Source organism: Oncorhynchus keta, chromosome 15 (assembly GCF_023373465.1).
Source record: "Oncorhynchus keta strain PuntledgeMale-10-30-2019 chromosome 15, Oket_V2, whole genome shotgun sequence".
In the NCBI taxonomy this organism is placed as follows: Eukaryota; Metazoa; Chordata; class Actinopteri; order Salmoniformes; family Salmonidae; genus Oncorhynchus; species Oncorhynchus keta.
In genome coordinates, this window is record NC_068435.1 from 2,252,063 (window position 1) to 2,267,610 (window position 15,548).

Sequence of the window (15,548 nt, forward strand, 5' to 3'; positions counted from 1 at the left end):
GCCGCCCCGGGAAGGAAGACTTGCTCATGAAAGTTTTTTTTAGCGTCTATGACAGATCAGGACAGGTCGTTTGACTGAGCAGCACTTCCCTGCCCCAGCAAAGCCCCGCCCCAGCAAAGCTCCAGCAAGGCCCCGCCCCAGCAAGGCCCCGCCCCAGCACATCCATGCCCATGACCATATCAAGCAAGGACATGCAAATTGATTAATCAGCTGTGTTTGCTTGGGATGGAGAAAAAGCGGGCTGGCGTGAGGACTGGCGTTGCCCCTGCCAGGCTGGTCCACCATAATCTCAGCATGTTTATATTATAAACGTTTTACATTATTATAATTGCACACGCATTGATGTCAGACATGCACCTACCTCAATGCTCTGTTTCTGATGACTGGGATGAATGCAGGAGTAGATTTCAGGAGCAGGACCAGACACCTTTGTGACAGATGACTGGGAGGAATGTAGGAGTAGATTTCAGGAGCAGGACCAGACACCTTTGTGACAGATGACTGGGAGGAATGTAGGAGCAGATTTCAGGAGCAGGACCAGACACCTTTGTGACAGATGACTGGGAGGAATGTAGGAGTAGATTTCAGGAGCAGGACCAGACACCTTTGTGACAGATGACTGGGAGGAATGTAGGAGCAGATTTCAGGAGCAGGACCAGACACCTTTGTGACAGATGACTGGGAGGAATGTAGGAGTAGATTTCAGGAGCAGGACCAGACACCTTTGTGACAGATGACTGGGAGGAATGTAGGAGTAGATTTCAGGAGCAGGACCAGACACCTTTGTGACAGATGACTGGGAGGAATGTAGGAGTAGATTTCAGGAGCAGGACCAGACACCTTTGTGACAGATGACTGGGAGGAATGTAGGAGCAGATTTCAGGAGCAGGACCAGACACCTTTGTGACAGATGACTGGGAGGAATGTAGGAGTAGATTTCAGGAGCAGGACCAGACACCTTTTTGACAGATGACTGGGAGGAATGCAGGAGTAGATTTCAGGAGCAGGACCAGACACCTTTGTGACAGATGACTGGGAGGAATGTAGGAGCAGATTTCAGGAGCAGGACCAGACACCTTTGTGACAGATGACTGGGAGGAATGTAGGAGTAGATTTCAGGAGCAGGACCAGACACCTTTGTGACAGATGACTGGGAGTAATGCAGGAGCAGATTTCAGGAGCAGGACCAGACAACTTTGTGACAGATGACTGGGAGGAATGTAGGAGTAGATTTCAGGAGCAGGACCAGACACCTTTTTGACAGATGACTGGGAGGAATGCAGGAGTAGATTTCAGGAGCAGGACCAGACACCTTTGTGACAGATGACTGGGATGAATGTAGGAGCAGATTTCAGAGGAGGACCAGACACCTTTGTGACAGATGACTGGGAGGAATGTAGGAGTAGATTTCAGGAGCAGGACCAGACACCTTTGTGACAGATGACTGGGAGGAATGCAGGAGCAGATTTCAGGAGCAGGACCAGACACCTTTGTGACAGATGACTGGGAGGAATGCAGGAGCAGATTTCAGGAGCAGGACCAGACACCTTTTTGACAGATGACTGGGAGGAATGCAGGAGTAGATTTCAGGAGCAGGACCAGACACCTTTTTGACAGATGACTGGGAGGAATGCAGGAGTAGATTTCAGGAGCAGGACCAGACACCTTTGTGACAGATGACTGATTTAAGGGCATGTACGTGATAGGCCCATCTGGTTTATATGATTATGATGGTCATAATGCTTCTTGAAAGTGTCATGAAGTGTATTTTCTTTGTCCAAGTGAAGTGACACAGGATGTTCATAATGCTTCTTGAAAGTGTCATGGAGTGCGTTTTCTTCGTGAAGTGACAATGTTTCATGACAACGTCATAAAGTGTATTTAAAAGTTAAAATATTTTTAAAAAATTTAAAAGAACTCCAAACGAAGGGTTAACAAACTAACGTTCAAACGAAAATAAACTTCTTGGTCTGGAATTGTTGTTGTTGTTGTTGTTGACTAAATGTGGGTCAACACATCATAGCCATGACAGTGTAATTGATCATATTAAAAGATCATCAAGGACAACAACCACCTGAGCCACTGCCTGTTCACCCCGCTACCATACAGAAGGCAAGAGACTGAAGAACAGCTTCTATCTCAAGGCCATCAGACTGTTAAACAGCTTCTATCTCAAGGCCATCAGACTGTTAAACAGCCACCAGTAACTCAGAGAGACTGAAGAACAGCTTCTATCTCAAGGCCCTCAGACTGAAGAACAGCTTCTATCTCAAGGCCCTCAGACTGAAGAACAGCTTCTATCTCAAGGCCATCAGACTGTTAAACAGCTTCTATCTCAAGGCCATCAGACTGTTAAACAGCTTCTATCTCAAGGCCATCAGACTGTTAAACAGCTTCTATCTCAAGGCCATCAGACTGTTAAACAGCTTCTATCTCAAGGCCATCAGACTGTTAAACAGCCACCAGTAACTCAGAGAGACTGAAGAACAGCTTCTATCTCAAGGCCATCAGACTGTTAAACAGCTTCTATCTCAAGGCCATCAGACTGTTAAACAGCCACCAGTAACTCAGAGAGACTGAAGAACAGCTTCTATCTCAAGGCCATCAGACTGTTAAACAGCTTCTATCTCAAGGCCATCAGACTGTTAAACAGCTTCTATCTCAAGGCCATCAGACTGTTAAACAGCCACCAGTAACTCAGAGAGACTGAAGAACAGCTTCTATCTCAAGGCCATCAGACTGTTAAACAGCTTCTATCTCAAGGCCATCAGACTGTTAAACAGCTTCTATCTCCAGGCCATCAGACTGTTAAACAGCCACCACTAACTCAGAGAGACTGCTGCCCACATTGAGACCCAATCACTGGCCACTTTAATAAATGGATCACAAGTCACTTTAAATAATGCCACTTTAATAATGTTTACATATCTTATATTACATGTATATACTGTATTGTATACCATCTATTGCACCTTCGCCATCACTCATCCATATACTTCTATGTGTATATTCTCATTCACCCCTTTAGATGTGTGTGTATACGGTAGTTGTTGTGAATTTGTTAGATTGCTTGTTAGATATTACTGCACTGTCGGAACCAGAAGCACAAAGCATTTCGCTACAGTCGCACTAACATCTGCTAACCCATGTGTATGTGACCAATAACATCTGCTAACCCATGTGTATGTGACCAATAACATCTGCTAACCCATGTGTATGTGACCAATAACATCTGCTAACCATGTGTATGTGACCAATAACATCTGCTAACCCATGTGTATGTGACCAATAACATCTGCTAACCCATGTGTATGTGACCAATAACATCTGCTAACCCATGTGTATGTGACCAATAACATCTGCTAACTCATGTGTATGTGACCAATAACATCTGTTAACCATGTGTGTGACCAATAACATCTGCTAACCCATGTGTATGTGACCAATCACATCTGCTAACCCATGTGTATGTGACCAATCACATCTGCTAACCCATGTGTATGTGACCAATCACATCTGCTAACCCATGTGTATGTGACCAATCACATCTGCTAACCCATGTGTATGTGACCAATCACATCTGCTAACCCATGTGTATGTGACCAATCACATCTGCTAACCATGTGTATGTGACCAATCACATCTGCTAACCCATGTGTATGTGACCAATAACATCTGCTAACCCATGTGTATGTGACCAATAACATCTGCTAACCCATGTGTATGTGACCAATAACATCTGCTAACCCATGTGTATGTGACCAATAACATCTGCTAACCCATGTGTATGTGACCAATAACATCTGCTAACCCATGTGTATGTGACCAATAACATCTGCTAACCCATGTGTATGTGACCAATCACATCTGCTAACCATGTGTATGTGACCAATAACATCTGCTAACCATGTGTATGTGACCAATAACATCTGCTAACCCATGTGTATGTGACCAATAACATCTGCTAACCATGTGACCATTAACATCTGCTAACCATGTGTATGTGACCAATAACATCTGCTAACCCATGTGTATGTGACCAATCACATCTGCTAACCCATGTGTATGTGACCAATAACATCTGCTAACCCATGTGTATGTGACCAATAACATCTGCTAACCCATGTGTATGTGACCAATAACATCTGCTAACCCATGTGTATGTGACCAATAACATCTGCTAACCATGTGTATGTGACCAATAACATCTGCTAACCCATGTGTATGTGACCAATAACATCTGCTAACCCATGTGTATGTGACCAATAACATCTGCTAACCCATGTGTATGTGACCAATCACATCTGCTAACCATGTGTATGTGACCAATAACATCTGCTAACCATGTGTATGTGACCAATAACATCTGCTAACCCATGTGTATGTGACCAATAACATCTGCTAACCATGTGACCATTAACATCTGCTAACCATGTGTATGTGACCAATAACATCTGCTAACCCATGTGTATGTGACCAATCACATCTGCTAACCCATGTGTATGTGACCAATAACATCTGCTAACCATGTGTATGTGACCAATCACATCTGCTAACCCATGTGTATGTGACCAATAACATCTGCTAACCCATGTGTATGTGACCAATAACATTTGATTTGACAACAGGTTATGACAGGTAACGTTAGCCGTTGTGACACGACGATGACCATGTCACAAATGGCACCCTACTGTGACAGTGGGTCTCAACTCTACATTTAAAATAAACTAAAAATATACACATTTCATGTCTGTGAGTCACCAGAGATTAACAGGTTGAGAATGCTCATCAATTAAAAGAACATTTACAAAACGATATGCAAGCCTAAAACATGTTTCACATTTCAAAATGAGACAATCGTAAAAAATAAAATAAAATTTAAAAAAATGGCACAAATGATGACTTCCAAGTGACTGACTTGGACCAGCAACATTAAAACCCATTGACACTTGGGGCTTGTCCCAAACAGCACCCATTTACCTTTTAGTGAACTACTTTTTGACCAGGACCTGTATGATTTAGGTCATTAGGGCAACATATTGGCTGTAGGGTGCCATTTGGGTCACACAGGTTTTATAGAGGCTACCTGTAGTTATAAAACCGTACTGGTTCACTGCTTTCAGACATCTGCCGGGTGTAGAAGTGATCCTACATCTGCCGGGTGTAGAAGTGATCCTACATCTGCCGGGTGTAGAAGTGATCCTACATCTGCCGGGTGTAGAAGTGATCCTACATCTGCCGGGTGTAGAAATGATCCTACATCTGCCGGGTGTAGAAGTGATCCTACATCTGCCGGGTGTAGAAGTGATCCTACATCTGCCGGGTGTAGAAATGATCCTACATCTGCCGGGTGTAGAAGTGATCCTACATCTACCGGGTGTAGAAGTGATCCTACACCTGCCGGGTGTAGAAGTGATCCTACATCTGCCGGGTGTAGAAATGATCCTACATCTACCGGGTGTAGAAATGATCCTACAACTGCCTTTATTTCTGTTTGTCGATGTTAAACTTTAATCCCAGAATTCCATGTACTTTTTCCCCTCTAAAGTGCAATTTTAAAGAGATTAAATATTTGTTTATCTTCATCCTGCTATCTCTCCCGCACGCCACAATACCTGAGAGCAGCCACTGTCCGTCACCATCCATCCAGCCATGTCCATCCATCCATCCATCCATCCATGTCCATCCATCCAGCCATGTCCATCCATCCATCCATCCATGTCCATCCATCCATCCATGTCCATCCATCCATCCATCCATCCATCCATCCAGCCATGTCCATCCATCCAGCCATGTCCATCCATCCATCCATCCATCCATCCATCCATATCCATCCATCCATCCATGTCCATCCATCCATCCATCCATCCATGTCCATCCATCCATCCATCCATGTCCATCCATCCATCCATCCATCCATCCATATCCATCCATGTCCATCCATCCATCCATCCATATCCATCCATCCATCCATCCATCCATCCATCCATCCATGTCCATCCATCCATATCCATCCATCCATGTCCATCCATCCATCCATCCATCCATCCATGTCCATCCATCCATCCATCCATCCATCCATCCATATCCATCCATCCATCCATCCATATCCATCCATGTCCATCCATCCATCCATCCATCCATGTCCATCCATTCATCCATGTGCATCCATCCATCCATATCCATCCATCCATGTCCATCCATCCATCCATCCATCCATGTCCATCCATCCATCCATCCATCCATATCCATCCATGTCCATCCATGTCCATCCAGCCATGTGCATCCATCCATCCATCCATCCATCCATCCATGTCCATCCATCCATCCATGTCCATCCATCCATCCATCCATCCATGTCCATCCATCCATCCATCCAGCCATGTCCATCCATCCATCCATCCATCCATCCATATCCATCCATCCATCCATCCATCCATGTGCATCCATCCATCCATCCATATCCATCCATCCATCCATCCATCCATGTCCATCCATATCCATCCATCCATCCATCCATCCATGTCCATCCATCCATCCATTCATATCCATCCATCCATCCATCCATCCATCCATCCATCCATCCATCCATCCATCCAGCCATGTGCATCCATCCATCCATCCATCCATCCAGCCATGTGCATCCATCCATCCATCCATCCATCCATCCAGCCATGTGCATCCATCCATCCATCCATCCACCCATCCAACCATCCCCATCTATCCATCCATCGATCATTCTAGCCATGTCCATCCATCCCCAGCCATCCATCCATCCCCATCCATCCATCTAGCCATGTCCATCCATCCCCATCCATCCATTCAGCCATGTCCATCCTTCCATCCATCAATGTCAAGGCCATCCTTCCATCCCCATCCATCACCATTCATCCATGTCCAGCCATCCATCCATCCATATCCATCCATCCAGCCATGTCCATCCATCCATCCATGTCCATCCATCCATGTCCATCCTTCCATATCCATTTATGTCCATCCATCCATCCATCCTTCCATATCCATTTATGTCCATCCATCCATCCATCCATCCATATCCATTTATGTCCATCCATCCATGTCTATCCATCCATCCATCCATCCATCCATGTCCATCCATCCATATCCATTTATGTCCATCCATCCATCCATCCATGTCCATCCTTCCATATCCATTTATGTCCATCCATCCATCCATGTCCATCCATCCATGTCCATCCATCCATCCATCCATCCATCCATGTCCATCCATCCATATCCATCCATCCATCCATCCATCCATCCATGTCCATCCATCCATCCATCCATCCATGTCCATCCTTCCATATCCATCCATCCATCCATCCATGTCCATCCATCCATCATCCATATCCATCCATCCATCCATGTCCATCCATCCATCCATGTCCATGTCCATCCATCCATCCATCCATGTCCATCCATCCATCCATATCCATTTATGTCCATCCATCCATATCCATCCTTCCATCCATGTCCAGCCATCCATCCATGTCCATCCATCCATCCATCCATGTCAAGGCCATCCTTCCATCCATCCATCCATCCATGTCCATCCTTCCATCACCATCCATCCATGTCCAGCCATCCATCCACCCATGTCCAGCCATCCATATCAATTTATGTCCATCCATCCATCCTTCCATCCATCCATCCCCATCCATCCATGTCCATCCATCCATGTCCATCCATCCATGTCCAGCCATCCTTCCATGTCCAGCCATCCATATCAATTTATGTCCATCCATCCATCCCCATCCATCCATCCATGTCCATCCATGTCCACCCATCCTTCCATGTCCATCCATGTCCACCCATCCTTCCATGTCAATCCATGTCCACCCATCCACCCATCCATGTCCACCCATCCACCCATCCATGTCCACCCATCCATCCATGTCCACCCATCCATCCATGTCCACCCATCCATCCATCCATGTCCATCCATGTCCACCCATCCATGTCCACCCATCCATGTCCATCCATCCATCCATCCATGTCCATCCATCCATCCATGTCCAGCCCCATCCATCCATCCATCCATGTCCATCCATCCATGTCCATCCATCCATGTCCATCCATCCATCCATGTCCATCCTTCCATCCACCCATCCATGTCCATCCATCCATATCATCCATGTCCATCCATCCATCCATCCATGTCCATCCATCCATGTCCATCCATCCATGTCCATCCATCCATGTCCAGCCATCCTTCCATGTCCAGCCATTCATATACATCCATCCTTCCATCCATCCTTGTCCACCCATCCTTCCATGTCCACCCATCCATCCATCCATATCCATCCATCCTTCCATGTCCATCCATCCATGTCCATCCATCCATGTCCATCCATCCATGTCCACCCATCCATCCATGTCCACCCATCCATCCATGTCCACCCATCCATGTCCATCCCCATCCATCCATCCATGTCCAGCCATCCATCCCCATCCATCCATCCATCCATCCATGTCCAGCCATCCATGTCCACCCATCCATGTCCATCCTTCCATCCATGTCCATCCATCCATCCATGTCCATCCACCCATCCATGTCCATCCATCCATCCCCATCCATCCATCCATGTCCATCCATCCATCCCCATCATCCATGTCCATCCATCCATCCATCCATGTCCATCCATCCATCCATGTCCATCCATCCATCCATGTCCATCCTTCCATCCATGTCCATCCTTCCATCCATGTCCATCCATCCATCCATCCATGTCCATCCATCCCCATCCATCCATCGATCCATCCATGTTCATCCATCCATCCATCGATCCATCCATGTCCATCCATCAATCCATGTCCATCCATCCATCCATCCATGTCCATCCATCCATCCATCCATCCATGTCCATCCATCCCCATCCATCCATCGATCCATCCATCCATCCATCCATGTCCATCCATCCATGTCCATCCATCCATCCATGTCCATCCATCCATCCATGTCCATCCATCCATCCCCATCCATCCATCCCCATCCATCCATCCAGGTCCATCCATGTCCAGCCATCCATGTCCATCCATCCATCCATGTCCATCCATCCATGTCCATCCATCCATGTCCATCCATCCATGTCCATCCATCCATCCATCCATCCATCCATCCATATGAAATAAAGAAAAAATATGTTTCCTGAAGATGCTCTAATGAAGTTCCAGTGTTCAATACATTTTAAAATACAAAAGGAAGGAAGCAGTATTCATGGTAATGTTTCTTCTGGTTCTGGTGTACACACATTTCACTATTTCTGTTATACTGGAGCTGTGATCAGAAACGACTTGGTAAATGGAGCATGTATCACTCTTCGTGTGTTCCAGTCGTCTGTTTCTCTGTCCTCCAGTTCAGAACGTTCATATGGAACACAGTTTCTCTGTCCTCCAGGGCAGAACGTTCATATGGAACACAGTTTCTCTGTCCTCCAGTTCAGAACATTCATATGGAACACAGTTTCTCTGTCCTCCAGGGCAGAACGTTCATATGGAACACAGTTTCTCTGTCCTCCAGTTCAGAACGTTCATATGGAACACAGTTTCTCTGTCCTCCAGTTTAGAACGTTCATATGGAACACAGTTTCTCTGTCCTCCAGTTCAGAACGTTCATATGGAACACAGTTTCTCTGTCCTCCAGTTCAGAACGTTCATATGGAACACAGTTTCTCTGTCCTCCAGTTCAGAACGTTCATATGGAACACAGTTTCTCTGTCCTCCAGTTCAGAACGTTCATATGGAACACAGTTTCTCTGTCCTCCAGTTTAGAACGTTCATATGGAACACAGTTTCTCTGTCCTCCAGTTCAGAACGTTCATATGGAACACAGTTTCTCTGTCCTCCAGTTCAGAACGTTCATATGGAACACAGTTTCTCTGTCCTCCAGTTCAGAACGTTCATATGGAACACAGTTTCTCTGTCCTCCAGTTCAGAACGTTCATATGGAACACAGTTTCTCTGTCCTCCAGTTCAGAACGTTCATATGGAACACAGTTTCTCTGTCCTCCAGTTCAGAACGTTCATATGGAACACAGTTTCTCTGTCCTCCAGTTCAGAACGTTCATATGGAACACAGTTTCTCTGTCCTCCAGTTCAGAACGTTCATATGGAACACAGTTTCTCTGTCCTCCAGTTCAGAACGTTCATATGGAACACAGTTTCCAACAGTCTTTCTGTCCTTCAATAATCTCACAGGTCTTTTCTGTCTCTCTCCATCCATCCATCCATTTTTTCATTCATCAGTCCGTTATGAGGGTCATCTTTCCGCCACGCCATCCATCCATCCATCCATCCATCCATTATAGAAAAATAAACACGAATTCCTTCTGCTCCTCTTCTCAGCTCCAAGCACACAGACAATCATGGTTCTGGCCCGTTGGGTCCTGCCTGTCTGTCTGCCTGTCTGTCTGTGCAAGGCAGGTCATCTTAACGTTAGTCTGCGTTGTAGTACTGCAGGAGGGTCAACAGGGAGCGCTCTAACTGTACAAAGAGAGAGACAGCAGGGTGTAGAGTACACGGCTCAATTTCAGCACTGCTTTCCTCCCATTAGTCAGTCTGTGCTGTTCCTCTCCCCTTCACTAGTGTCTCTGGAGGCCTCTCCCGTTCACTAGTGTCTCCGGAGGCCTCTCCCCTTCACTAGTGTCTCTGGAGGCCTCTCCCCTTCACTAGTGTCTCTGGAGGCCTCTCCCCTTCACTACTGTCTCTGGAGGCCTCTCCCCTTCACTAGTGTCTCTGGAGGCCTCTCCCCTTCACTAGTGTCTCTGGAGGCCTCTCCCCTTCACTAGTGTCTCTGGAGGCCTCTCCCCTTCACTAGTGTCTCTGGAGGCCTCTCCCCTTCACTAGTGTCTCTGGAGGCCTCTCCCCTTCACTAGTGTCTCTGGAGGCCTCTCCCCTTCACCAGTGTCTCTGGAGGCCTCTCCCCTTCACTAGTGTCTCTGGAGGCCTCTCCCCTTCACTAGTGTCTCTGGAGGCCTCTCCCCTTCACCAGTGTCTCTGGAGGCCTCTCCCCTTCACTAGTGTCGCCTTGAGGCCTCTCCCCTTCACTAGTGTCTCTGGAGGCCTCTCCCCTTCACTAGTGTCTCTGGAGGCCTCTCCCCTTCACTAGTGTCTCTGGAGGCCTCTCCCCTTCACTAGTGTCTCTGGAGGCCTCTCCCCTTCACTAGTGTCTCTGGAGGCCTCTCCCCTTCACTAGTGTCTCTGGAGGCCTCTCCCCTTCACTAGTGTCTCTGGAGGCCTCTCCCCTTCACTAGTGTCTCTGGAGGCCTCTCCCCTTCACTAGTGTCTCTGGAGGCCTCTCCCGTTCACTAGTGTCTCTGGAGGCCTCTCCCGTTCACTAGTGTCTCTGGAGGCCTCTCCCCTTCACTAGTGTCTCTGGAGGCCTTGCCTCGTCCTCCTCTTAAAGAAACAGCAGCACCTGAAACACAGATTAACAACAGGATTAGATCCTTTATTGTTCTCACTGACCAAAACATTAAGAACACCTGCTCTTTCCATGACCAGGTGAATACCGATGAAAGATGAGACCCCTTATCCATGTCACTTGTTCAATCCACTTCAATCAGTGAAGATGAGGGGGAGGAGACAGGTTACAGGATGATTTTTTTTAAAGCCTTGAGACATGGATTGTGTCAGTGTGTCATTCAGAGGGAGAATAGGCAGGACAAATCATTTGGGTGCCTCTGAACGGGGTATGGTAGTAGGTACCAGGCGCACCGGTTTGAGTCAAGAACTGCAACGCTGCTGGGTTTTTCACGCTCAACAGTTTCCTGTGTGTGTCAAGGAAGGTCAACCACCTAAAAGACATCGAGCCATCTGGACAACTGTGGGAAGCATTGGAGTGAACATGGGTCAGCATCCCTGTGGAACGCTTTAGACACCTTGTAGAGTCAACATGGGGCCAGCATCCCTGTGGAATGCTTTCAACACCTTGTAGAGTCAACATGGGCCAGCATCCCTGTGGAACGCTTTCAACACCTTGTAGAGTCAACATCCTGGGCCAGCATCCCATCCCTGTGGAACGCTTGTAGAGTCAACACCAGCATCCCTGTGGAACGAGTCAACATGGGCCAGCATCCCTGTGGTAACGCTTTCAACACCTTGTAGAGTCAACATGGGCCAGCATCCCTGTGGAACGCTTTCAACACCTTGTAGAGTCAACATGGGGCCAGCCAGCATCCCCAGCATCCCTGTGGAACGCTTTCAACACCTTGTAGAGTCAACATGGACCAGCATCCCTGTGGAACGCTTTCAACACCTTGTAGAGTCAACATGGGCCAGCATCCCTGTGGAACGCTTTCAACACCTTGTAGAGTCAACATGGGTCAGCATCCCTGTGGAACGCTTTCAACACCTTGTAGAGTCAACATGGGGCCAGCATCCCTGTGGAACGCTTTCAACACCTTGTAGAGTCAACATGGGCCAGCATCCCTGTGGAACGCTTTCAACACCTTGTAGAGTCAACATGGGCCAGCATCCCTGTGGAACGCTTTCAACACCTTGTAGAATCCACGCCATGCTTTTTTCCATGCTTTTTCAGTATTTATTCATCGACATTCTGGACTAATACATGGCACTTAGCCAGAGGATGGACATGTTGGCCAGCTGGCCTAGAATACCCGGTAACATTCAGGTCAACAAGCTGTTCCATTGAGATGTTTGAAAAGTCTACTTCTCACTGGTCTTTCGGGCTAGCTGGACATATCAATTAGCACCGTCTGAAAAGTACTAGCCCTGGGCTTATTTTCATCTTTCATCTTCATTTTTAGAGCAGTGAGTGTTGGGGAAGAGGGCATGGGGGACGGAGGACAGAGGAGACGGAGGGCAGAGGAAGGAGGGGGGGAGGGCGGGGGGACGGAGGAAGGAGGGACAGAGTAAGGGTGGGGGGCGAGGGGCGGAGGAAGGAGGGACAGAGGGAGGGTGGGGGGGGGGGGTGAGGGGGCGGAGGAAGGAGGACAGAGGAAGGACGAGGGGACGAAGGGAGGAGGGCGGGGGGCGTCCATCTTACTTTGTGTCATCGGCCACCTCCACCTCGGCCGGGGCGGTGATGGGGGCGTTGGAGTGGCCCGCAGTCGGATCGTCTGTATTCAGCTCCCCATTGGTCGAACTCATCACCTGCAGGGGAGCATCATGGAAAGTTAGATGTTAGAAAATGGTGGCTTACTGTGGTCATAAATATATGTCATGTCACTAACACTAAACTACATGACCAAAAGTATGTGGACACCTGCTCCTCCAACATCTAATTTAAAAAATCATGGGCATTAATATGGACTTGTTCTCTCGTTTGCTACGATGTTGGAACATTGCTGCTATAACAGCCTCCACTCTTCTGGGAAGGCTTTCCACTAGATGTTGGAACATTGCTGCTATAACAGCCTCCACTCTTCTGGGAAGGCTTTCCATTAGATGTTGGAACATTGCTGCTATAACAGCCTCCACTCTTCTGGGAAGGCTTTCCACTAGATGTTGGAACATTGCTGCTATAACAGCCTCCTCTCTTCTGGGGAGGCTTTCCACTAGATGTTGGAACATTGCTGCTATAACAGCCTCCACTCTTCTGGGAAGGCTTTCCACTAGATGTTGGAACATTGCTGCTATAACAGCCTCCACTCTTCTGGGGAGGCTTTCCACTAGATGTTGGAACATTGCTGCTATAACAGCCTCCACTCTTCTGGGAAGGCTTTCCACTAGATGTTGGAACATTGCTGCTATAACAGCCTCCTCTCTTGTGGGGAGGCTTTCCACTAGATGTTGGAACATTGCTGCTATAACAGCCTCCACTCTGCTGGGAAGGCTTTCCACTAGATGTTGGAACATTGCTGCTATAACAGCCGTAACCCCGTCTTGTTAAACTGGTCAGAGGCAGTAGGACTACTGGAACATTGGGAGCATTTTGTAACTAAATGACTCACTTCTGTCATGAAGTGCTTTGAGGCTAGTTAAGGATCATATCACCTCCACCTTACTGGACACCCGAAACCCACTTCAGTTTTCATAACAGGTCCACAGACCATCACACTGCACACTGCCCTATCCCATCTGGACAAGAGAAATACCTATGTAAGAATGCTCTTCATTGATTATAGCCTTCCAACAAAATAGTACCCTCCAAGCTCATCATCAAGCTCGAGGCCCTGTGAAATTGGGTCTTCATGACGGGCCACACCCAGGTGGTGAAGGTAGGAAACATCTCCACTTCGCTGACCCTCAACACTGGGGCCCCACAAGGGTGCGTTCTCAGCCCTCTCCTGTACTCCCTTGTTCACCCACGACTACGTGGCCATGCACGCTTCCAACTCAATCATCAAGATTGCAGACGACACTACAGTGGTAGGCTTGATTACCAACAACGACGAGACGGCCTACAGGAAGGAGGTGAGGGCCCTCAGAGTGCGGTGCCAGGAAAACAACCTCTCACTCAACGTCAAACAAAGGAAATGATCGTGGACTTCAGGAAACAGCAGAGAGAGCACCCCCCCCATCCACATTGAAGGGACAGCTGTGAAGGTGGAAAGTTTTAAGTTCCTCGGCGTACACATCACAGACAAACTGAAATGGTCCACCCACACAGACAGTGTGGTGAAGAAGGAGCAGCAGCACCTCTTCAACCTCAGGAGGCTGAAGAAATTTGTCTTGTCACCCAAAACCCTCCAGGACACCCACACCACCCGATGTCACAGGAAGGCCAAAAAGATTGTCAAGGACATCAACCACCCGAGCCACTGCCTGTTCACCCCGCTATCATCCAGAAGGCGAGGTCAGTACAGGTGCATCAAAGCTGGGACCGAGAGACTGAAGAACAGCTTCTATCTCAAGGCCATCAGACTGTTAAACAGCCACCAGTAACTCAGAGAGACTGAAGAACAGCTTCTATCTCAAGGCCATCAGACTGTTAAACAGCTTCTATCTCCAGGCCATCAGACTGTTAAACAGCCACCAGTAACTCAGAGAGACTGAAGAACAGCTTCTATCTCCAGGCCATCAGACTGTTAAACAGCCACCAGTAACTCAGAGACTGAAGAACAGCTTCTATCTCCAGGCCATCAGACTGTTAAACAGCCACCAGTAACTCAGAGAGACTGAAGAACAGCTTCTATCTCAAAGCCATCAGACTGTTAAACAGCTTCTATCTCAAGGCCATCAGACTGTTAAACAGCTTCTATCTCAAGGCCATCAGACTGTTAAACAGCTTCTATCTCAAGGCCATCAGACTGTTAAACAGCTTCTATCTCAAGGCCATCAGACTGTTAAACAGCCACCAGTAACTCAGAGAGACTGAAGAACAGCTTCTATCTCAAGGCCTTTCAGACTGTTAAACAGCTTCTATCTCAAGGCCATCAGACTGTTAAACAGCTTCTATCTCAAGGCCATCAGACTGTTAAACAGCTTCTATCTCAAGGCCATCAGACTGTTAAACAGCCACCAGTAACTCAGAGAGGCTGAAGAACAGCTTCTATCTCAAGGCCATCAGACTGTTAAACAGCCACCACTAACTCAGAGAGACTGAAGAACAGCTTCTATCTCAAGGC

General features: G+C 47.5%; 1 protein-coding gene across 4 annotated transcripts in view; it reads right to left on the bottom strand.

Moving 5' to 3' along the window:
• Window positions 1-2,890: 2,890 nt before the first annotated feature.
• Window positions 2,891-15,548, bottom strand: part of LOC118381226 (casein kinase I-like) — an 85,248-nt gene continuing 72,590 nt past the window's right edge. For 2 of the 4 annotated variants that reach the window (XM_052462756.1, XM_052462755.1), the window contains 2 exons: window positions 13,025-13,131; window positions 2,891-11,434 (listed from right to left, as the gene is read on the bottom strand). In XM_052462756.1, coding sequence (XP_052318716.1) covers window positions 11,383-11,434; window positions 13,025-13,131 — 159 coding nt within the window. In that variant the 3' untranslated portion in view covers window positions 2,891-11,382. The remainder of the gene's footprint in view (window positions 11,435-13,024; window positions 13,132-15,548) is intronic. The other 2 variants (XR_008064532.1, XR_008064531.1) reach the window with 2 other exon arrangements.